Raw genomic sequence first — 9,452 nt, 5'->3', positions numbered from 1 at the left:
TATTATTCTCACATTATGATATTATTGTTTATAAGCAAAAGTGCTTGTGAGTGGACATTAGTGCTGTGATTTAAGACTTCTAAGTAAAGGGTCAATTGGCTCGGAGTCCACACACACGCAACCAGAAAAATACCGTCGAGTTTTGATTGACAGCTTCAAGGACCAGTAGCAAGCCTCGTTGATGTTACGCGGAGCTCTTTAAAATCCCTCCTCAAAGCTCGTGTCAATAGATGGACGCAATGTGCTGAGAAGAGCGCGCAGGGAACGATTTGGAGGCGCTTGATACTTAGCGGATACATTTGAATGGGCTCTTAGACTTTTAGAAACGCGATAAGGACTTCTGGGAAATACTCCGAGCTACAAGCAACAAAATATCAAGTGACACTGTGAGACACTGGATAAAGGACAAGACTGAGATAAGGTAAGAGACGAATTGTTTATGCAATTGTTTACATTCTTAAAAATAAAGGTTCTTTATTGGCACTGGTGGTTTCATGAAGATCCTTTAACATCAATGAAACCTTTCCATTCCAGAAAAGGATCTTTATGTGTAAACAGTTTCTTTTAGATTATTAAAATGTTCTTCACACTAAGAATTATTATTATTATTTTGTTTTATTTTTAAGAAACGTTCACTGAAATGTTCTTTGGGAAACCAAAAATGGTTCTTCTATGCGGCATCGCTGCAAAAAACCCTTTTATGTTTAAGAGCATGCTAAACAATTAAACCATGAACCAATAAAACAATAGAAATATTAAAATTTGTCAGTTCAGTAGGCTGTCTGAAATATATAGCTTAAATAAATGCTGGCAGTTCCTCAACTTTTCTTAAGTCTTCAAATAGGCCTATTTAATTTTAAATATAGGGCCATTACCAATATCCTTATTTTGTATTTTTCTGAGATGCATAGTTGTAATCCAGAGCAAAATAATAATAACAATTTAAAAGAATCTTAAGCCTGTGTGTGAAAGAGACAAAACATACAAATACAATTTTAAGCATGAGCTAAAACAGCGGTCTGACTTTTTATTTTATTTTTTTAGCTTACTTGATTTCACAGTATAGTGCCAAAACTTGGATAAAACTATTATTTTTCTTAATTCATAATTATTAAATTGAAATTCTGTTAAAATACATTTCAAGTGGATATAGTTCAACCTGGAGGCCTTTGACAGTGAGGGATACAAATATATGAGTGACAATATAAAACCTATGTCATGCGAGACACGATAAATAGTCCCCCCGGGTCAAATGGGGTTTTAACGTTAACATTTTTCCTAATTTAGTCGGATCAAAAAGTTGCACTGTACATGCCAATTTGCATAATGAGGTTTTAATAATCGAAGCATGGAGTGTCACACTGCCCGCAGCAGTAACAGGCGGATGAACAGACTACAATAGCAGCGAGACACAGTATTAAAATAAGCTGCCCTTTGTGCTAAATATCAGCTGGCCTGTGGCGAAATTTGACGTTTAGCAAGTATTCACACGCTTGAACGAATATTTTCGCAAACGTGAACGTTAAATGATATCAGTAAATGGAATCGTAAATATCAGGCCCATCATTATTTGGTCGCACTAAGTCACTATTGCATTGATCGTTTTTATTAGCCTACTATTTTGAAATGTGTGTAGGCCTATTCTGTGTATTTATTGATCGTTTACAGTGTTTTTGGTCAAATGTAAGCTATAACATCCATGGAATGACAATGAATGGACTAAGCGAAAAGTAAAATACATAAGTTGGTATAGGCCTATAACACATCTCTTTAGACACATATTGGTTGGAAAACACACACACACACACACACACACACACACACACACAAGTAAGCTCACTGTACGTCCGTCCGTGTCAGCGGTGATGATAAATGGAGGTCTCCACAGTCGAAACCTATTTGCACTTCCATTAGACGGGGACCCAAATGGGGATCAACATGCATATTTTACCCGCAGAGAAGCCATACATCTCAGCCAAAACGTGGCCCCGGGGCGATGGGATAAGGGGCTGCGAGAGAAGGGAGGGAGAGAAACGGACCCCATTCAATTCAAATACTTGGGGGAGAAAAGTAAATGTTTAGCAAAGCACCTTCTGTGCAAGCGAATTAAACTATTCCCTCTTGCCCTCTGATCACATTCATCAGACGTTGCACTGACTTAATAGTCTGGGAATGGGCAGTCCGGATGTCACAAGCTTCCACGCTGAGGAGGGTACATGCGTTCTGGTGGCCTAAAACGGCTAAAGACAGCAAAAGTGCAACTACAAACTTTTAAACAAATCTTCCAGACAAACTTGCTTCCGTAAGTTCTACCTAAATGCACATAAGGACAATGGCCTGTTACAGAATAAGAAAGACACAGGCATTTTTTTCCAAAGAATAAAAGACCCTTAGAAAATCTGTGCGTAGCCTAATTTATAGCCTAGACTACTTGAACCAAAAATATGGTATAAATATGGTTTATGATATAAATGCAGAAATAATAATAATAATAGCCTAAATAATAATTTAAATAGAAAATTAAATAGGAATTTTATTATTATTACTAAAATATGGAAATTAATTAGAATTTATCATATTGAAACGGGACAAAATACATATTTCGTTTCCCTAAGAAAGTCAGCTAAATTTATTGTATAACATAAAACATTTGCAACAAGTTTTCTACTTCCTTTTTCATTTTATGCTATACATCATTGCTCAAGTGTCTAACTTCGAATTTTGTCAGAGATTTTAATGTAATATGATTTAAATAAATTATACTTGTTTTAGACATTTAGTCTCATGAATTTAATGTTGGCTACAATCGAAGTAAATAATAAGCAATTTAAGTGCTGGTTGGAAATACAATTTCTTTTAAAACTCGAGGCTGTTAGAAGTCCCTGGACACCCGGCATGTGCGGGAGCATATACTTTCTCTCTTAATAATTCGCACTGCATTGACCTCGGAGATATTCGTGCCTGTCAAACACCTCTATATACTAATACATTTCTAATCGTGTCCTGGAGCCTTTCATTTTATCTATGAAAAGTTTAAACTGGCTGTAAAAAATGACTGAAAAAACATGGGCACTAAACCTCATGGACAGGCTACATTTGGAAATGCAGATCAGTAAAATTTAAATATTGAGATTAAAATATCCCTACACATTTAGGCTTTGCAATTATTATAAGTAGCACAGGTTGAATTGATTTTCGATTACAAAAAAAAAAAAATGGTAGAATAACATCTTAACATCTCGTTCACTGCTAAAAGTAAATCTCACTAAAATCAATCAATGATTCATTGACAACTGTTTTTAAAGGATTTGCTACGGTAATTTGCCTCTGAAATTATATATCTAATGTAGTAAGCATAAGTCGGAGCTCATTAGGTAAACAAGTGATAATTGCACCAATTAATTCCTTGTGTATGACTAATGGATTGGACAAAACAATAATTGGATATTAATGAACACAGTTCCGCTCATAAGCGGATTTCCAAAAGCGCTACTTGACACTCTCACTATTAAGACTGACAACCATATTGATTGATTATATATCACTGTACATAAAAATATCACAAAAGCATGATGCTAAATAAAATAGTTGTTTTAATAATTGTAATAGGCATAAATGAATGCAGGGTAATTTAAGGATGTAAATGTAGATGATCATTTCAGTATGCGAATTAATCGCTAAATCTTTTAAGGCATTTTGAGGAAAATTATATTATTAATTTTATAGCCACAATCATGAAACCAACTGTGACGCAAATCTTGACACCAAAGTGTCAATTATATCAATTGACAAAGTTATTAGTCAATTTATTAAATGTAAAAATAAAAAATAAAATAAAAAAACTTATTACACGCAAAGGAATTATATCAATGAAATATATATTTTTTTTATTTAGTCCATGAATGGTACATAGGCTATTGAAAAGGCGCTGAGATAATGTTGCTATGGTGACCACCTCACGCGAAACGTGACTTCTGTTCAAAAGCATTTATTCTGATTTCTATTCGAACTCTGATTCTATCCTTTGTGATTCCTAAACCGTTCGAAAACCCCGTTCAAATGTATAGTCTACACGCTTGCATGCAAAAAGAAAACTTACTTTTGAGATCCCCAACTTTTATTCTGACTTCCTTTATGTCAGGCCTCAATATGGGAGATTAGACCACCAGAGAATGTTAAAAAAAAGTGTGTTAACAAATGGGAAAAGAGCTCATTGTTATTATAACATCCTCGCAATCCTGCTCTTTTACAGATATTTTGGAATCATGCAACACTACGGAGTGAACGGATACTCTCTCCACGCCATGAACTCATTGAGCGCCATGTACAACCTGCATCAACAGGCGGCGCAACAAGCGCAGCACGCGCCTGATTACCGGCCGTCCGTTCACGCGCTCACCCTCGCAGAGAGACTGGCTGGTAAGTGCGTTCCCTCTCTCCCTCTCCCATATAACACACACATTTATTGTGATTGTACAATGAATTAAATATGCCGTGTCTTTTCTCTTCCAACGGCTGTACATTTCAAGATATCATACTCGAGGCTCGCTACGGCTCTCAACATCGCAAACAACGCCGCAGTCGCACTGCTTTCACGGCCCAGCAGCTGGAGGCTTTGGAGAAGACGTTTCAGAAAACGCACTATCCAGATGTTGTGATGCGGGAGCGCCTGGCCATGTGCACCAACCTACCTGAGGCACGTGTGCAGGTAAGAAATTAATTTCACCTTTAAACTTAAAAAGTTTAGAATGTCCACAGATATGTATCCATGAGTCAAGAGTCAAATCTATAAATTGCCTTTTGGTCATCAGGTATGGTTCAAGAACCGCCGTGCGAAGTTTCGCAAGAAGCAGCGAAGCCTCCAAAAAGAGCAACTGCAGAAGCAGAAAGACGTCTCGACAGACGGAGCCCTAGGAACAAGCGATAAGGATGATGCCCCCTCCAACCTAGCTCTTGAGAACCAGCCACCTTCGTCCTCCTCTTCTTCCTCCTCTATGGAAGCAGAGGCAGCTCCCCATGCACTGGCATCAGAACTTAGCGTTGAGCTTAACGTGACATCGGCAGAGCAGTCAGGCAGCGAGTCGGCCACAGAGGACAACGCAACCGACAAGGAGGAGGAGATAAAGCAGCACAGAGAAGATCTGAAGGTTGAGAAAGAACCAACACCTGGAAACCTTTCCCCTCTTTGCAAACGTCTCAGCCCCAAACCAGGTATGTATAGCAAATACATATATACCATATACCATAGCCGTGTAGGCAAGAGCTCCAACATACAGTGCGGATGCACTTCGGGGCGACCCGAGTTCGAGTCCCGACTCGAGGTCCTTTCCTGGTCCAATTCCCCGCTCTCCTCTTCTATAGGATTCCCTGTTTGTCCTCCTACTGTCTTATGTAAATAAAGGCACCCCCCCCCCCCAATAACAAAAAGTATATATATTTTTTTACTTAAAAAGGTTATTTATTGGCATTGAGGGTCCCATGAAGAACCTTTCCATTGCACAAAAGCCTCTTAATAGTGGGAAAAAAAAGGTTCAGATTATTAAAATGTTCTTTTGCACACTAAGAAAATAATAGTTATTTTAAGAACTTTTTTTTTGGGGATCCCAAAATGGTTCTTCTATGGCATCCCTGCGAAAACTCTGCTTTGGAACGTTTATTTTTAAGAGTTTGAATTGACACTATGGTTCCAATCTAAATCTCGACAATCCATCTTTGTGTCCTTAGACTCTCCTCTTGGTTCCCCGGCCATCTCATCTTCCTCTAGCGGGGTGACCGGCGGGATCTCTCAGAGTCACTCGTACTCCTCGTCTCCGCTCAGCCTCTTCCGTCTGCAGGAGCAGTTTCGCCAGCACATGGCCGCCACCAACAACCTGGTTCACTATCCGTCTTTCGACATGGCGACCCCGTCGTCTATACCATACCTGGGCATGAACGTCAACATGCCAGCGCCCCTGGGTTCCCTCCCCTGCCAGTCCTACTATCAGTCTCTATCTCACCACGCGCAACAAGTTTGGAACAGCCCGCTGATGCAGACCTCTGGAGGCCTTCCTAACCACAACAGCAAGACCACCAGTATTGAGAACCTACGCTTGCGGGCCAAGCAGCACGCGGCATCACTGGGCCTGGACACGCTGCCCAACTGAACAGGAATCTGAAAACTACCTGAGCAAGGGAACATCTCTCTACCACTAACAACATGCCACCTGGACTTCAAGTTAGAGTGTCAATCTTTGAAAAAAAAAAGAAAAAAAAAGGGTGTCTTGAGGTTCTCCTGAATACTAAAGTTGCTTTCAGGAGAGGCAAATCAAATCTCTGACTCATTTGCAAATATTAGAGGGCTTGTTATTTTGAGGCAGGCAGTGAAATGATGAAGGATATTACATTTGTTTTGCTTAAAAAGACAGACAGGCCCTGGATTAGATTTAGTGTTATTTATACGTTTTGGAAGGGCGTAGATGTTTGATATAAGCACTTTTTGGAGAGGATCTCAGCCGGCTGCATGCACTATACACCAGAATCTGAAAATAACTTTTAATTTAATTTAATTATCGCGGTTCTCAAATTACACCACACAAATTACCTTGTAAATGTAAATCTTGCACAACTACATAGATTAATTAAATCTAACCTGTTTAATGGTCAGGATTTAACCACAGTAAATTGAGGATGGTTGGGTAATGAGGAAATGATTTCATTGACTACATATGCAAAGCTTTTAATTACATGTAGCCTCGGGCAGAGGAAGAAATGCAATTATAGACCATGCATATCATTGGAGATCGCCATATTAACACTCAGAGGGAAAGTACTCTCAAGAAAACTAGTGCTTACATTGCAACAGGAAACAATGCAGAATAGTGGTTGAATGCCAGACAGTCCAGAACAGGAAAAGTTCTCCAGTGGAAAGCAAAGCACTTCCATGTATGGCAGCTTTTTTTCCCCTCTTCTCTGCTCATTCTTTCCATCTCAGTGCTGAGCTCTCATTGTGTTTGTAAAGTATTTTAATATGTAAAATACAAAGTCTTTATCTATAAATGTTTACTGGTAAGGCAAATGTAAAAGTTCTATGTTTTAGACTGAGAAGATTTTAACCCTGTGATGATTCTGGTAGCTGTCCCTTTGTAAGATTGTACCGGGTGGGCCGCACTGCCCGTCTGCGTCTCCCCCAGATTATTTAACCTATACAGTCTGGTCGTCTATGTAACTCTTTCATTGTCACTGTGAACATCAATATACAGTCACTCACAACATCACACAAAGTGGTGAATTTGTAGCCTATATTGGTGGAGAGTGTTCCAGAAGTATACACATCTTTCCCTATGTCAATTGTAGATTTAAAAACTTGTAAAATAAAACTTCAACAAAACATTGGTTTGACATCTCTTGTTTATCCTCAAAATACCACATTCAATGTAAATTAGACTGTGACCATGCTAAACTGATAAATTAATTTTGAAGGTTAAGACCCCCCCCCCCCCCCCCCACCACCACCACCACCACCACCACCACCTACCTAAAAAAAGAAGAAGCTGATTTTAAAAGATAGGACAGCAGAAAACAAGGAAATGAGAGTGAGGAGAGCAAGAAAACAAGGTAATCTTGGGAAATGAAATCGTTGTGGGGACATAAGCCATCCCAGATGAATAAGCAGGCCATTATGCTGAAGAATGACAGCCTGGGGCCGTGATTATGCCGCTATTATATCTTAAACAGTGTGGTTTGTCAAAATGCATAAGCCCTTTGCTCACATAAAGAGGGTCTCCCCCTCTGTGTGTATTTTACCAGAGGCTTGATGCCACCGCCACCATGTTCTCAGTGCCCTTGATGGGGCTGCTAACTGCATTTTAAAGTGCCTTATGCCATATTTAAATACAGCTGATTGTAATGCGTTCTAACATTCAACCTTTTGAGTAGATCAAAACACACATGGGAGGGCGGTATGATTCATTATGAAAAAATGAACACCAACATGCAAACAGCAAATTTAACTTGTCAGTTAAAGGTTCGAGCAAGTCAACAGTGTAAATAAATAGCATCTCTATTATCTAGTTTCTAGAGCAAAAACAAACTGCCTCCAGGGGTTTGACACAGATTATGTGACAACAAGGTCAAGTTCTCTTTACTAACTCATGCAATGAGACCGGCAAGAGAAGCATTTTCTGTTAATCGTGTAGTATGATTTAAGACACAGGCATTAAATTGCTTGCTTGCAAATGAAGCCTGTTCTATGCCTGGCAATTTAAATGATTAACCTAAATGTCACAGTACCAAAACAAATAGTTACTACTGCTAAGCTCTGCAGCATCCAAATTCAATTATTAAGCGGTTTCTAAATTCACCTTAGTGTTTAATCAGGTGTCACCGTCAGACAGTCCTTTACAGGCACGCACAAGCACATAATGTACTTCGAGAATGCCTAGCACAAAAATCACAGTGTACCATTCAATCAGAACTTTTTTCCCCTCATGCTCTCCTTTTTGGTTTTAGCTGCATGGAGAATGAAAGCTGCCACCATAAGGAACCCCAGCCCATTGAGGAAGTGACAGGCACTGCCAGAATATGATCCTAATCCTGTTCCCAGCATTCTTTTAGCCCGCTGGCACTGCAATTTTGCCACATACTCTCCAAGCTGTCAGCTGAGGTAAATCTCTCTAACAGCACATTGTTCAGATACACATCAAAGAACTCTTGGAAACCAATACGGCTCACTCAGAAATTAGCGGGAAAAACGAAACATGCCAACTGTTATGTTAAACCTAAACTTCAATGAAAGTGTTCTAAAATCTTAAATAAAATATTGGTAACACTTTAGTTTAGGTATGCCAAATTCTCACTATTAACTAGTTGATTAAACTGACTCAAAAAATGAGTTGAACCTTGTATAACTTATAAAAATGTTAAAACATTGCTTAACTTATATTGATGAGTTAAAGCAATGTAAACACATATGTTGTCATATGTTATCACATATGTTGTCATAACTACTAATAAGCAGCAATTAGGAGTTCATTGAGGCAAAAGTCGTAGTTAATATAACCAAAGTATTTAAATGATAGTGTTAAAGTCGGTATGAAATTGAAGTTGCAATAGTCTTTTCTTCCTTATTGTGACGTGTAGCCTATATCTGAGTGAAATGGCTTCACCATCAAGAAAAAATGTAGGGTGGGACTTGATTTTGTCCACGGGAATTGATTGGATGGTTGTGGTTTGCTATTGCTGTGATGTCATCTGAGTGACAGGTTGTCCCGCCCTCGCGCCAGTAAACACGTCACCAGAAAAGAAGATGCGTCACAGCAAGAGGGAAGGGAAGTCATTTTGGTTAAAGATCACGAGGGCACATGAATAGTGATGTGCACGGATAAATCATTTATAATAAATATTGCAATATTCCATAAAAAAAAAAAAAATGATAATTTTGATTTTATGATTACTTTAGGGAGAGTGAAAAAGTA

General features: G+C 38.8%; 1 protein-coding gene across 1 annotated transcript; it reads left to right on the top strand.

Moving 5' to 3' along the window:
* The first annotated feature begins 228 nt into the window (after nucleotides 1-228).
* Nucleotides 229-7,359, top strand: dmbx1a (diencephalon/mesencephalon homeobox 1a). The gene is made up of 5 exons (XM_084119373.1): nucleotides 229-421; nucleotides 4,253-4,419; nucleotides 4,530-4,708; nucleotides 4,812-5,211; nucleotides 5,725-7,359. The coding sequence occupies exons 2-5, from the start codon at nucleotides 4,266-4,268 to the stop codon at nucleotides 6,141-6,143; spliced, it is 1,152 nt and encodes a 383-aa protein (XP_083975499.1). The 5' UTR covers nucleotides 229-421; nucleotides 4,253-4,265; the 3' UTR covers nucleotides 6,144-7,359.
* Nucleotides 7,360-9,452: the final 2,093 nt, after the last annotated feature.

This window comes from Abramis brama (genome assembly GCF_963993115.1).
Source record: "Abramis brama genome assembly, chromosome: 7".
Classification (NCBI taxonomy): Eukaryota; Metazoa; Chordata; class Actinopteri; order Cypriniformes; family Leuciscidae; genus Abramis; species Abramis brama.
Note: the sequence above shows the minus strand (reverse complement) of the source record. Positions and strands in the feature narration are given on the sequence as shown.

Coding starts and splice junctions, on each gene's coding strand:
- dmbx1a (XM_084119373.1), top strand. CDS start 4,266: ATGCAACACTACGGAGTGAACGGATACTCTCTCCACGCCATGAACTCA. Junction 4,709..4,811: donor TACCTGAGGCACGTGTGCAG/GTAAGAAATTAA, acceptor TTTGGTCATCAG/GTATGGTTCAAGAACCGCCG. Junction 5,212..5,724: donor ACGTCTCAGCCCCAAACCAG/GTATGTATAGCA, acceptor TTGTGTCCTTAG/ACTCTCCTCTTGGTTCCCCG.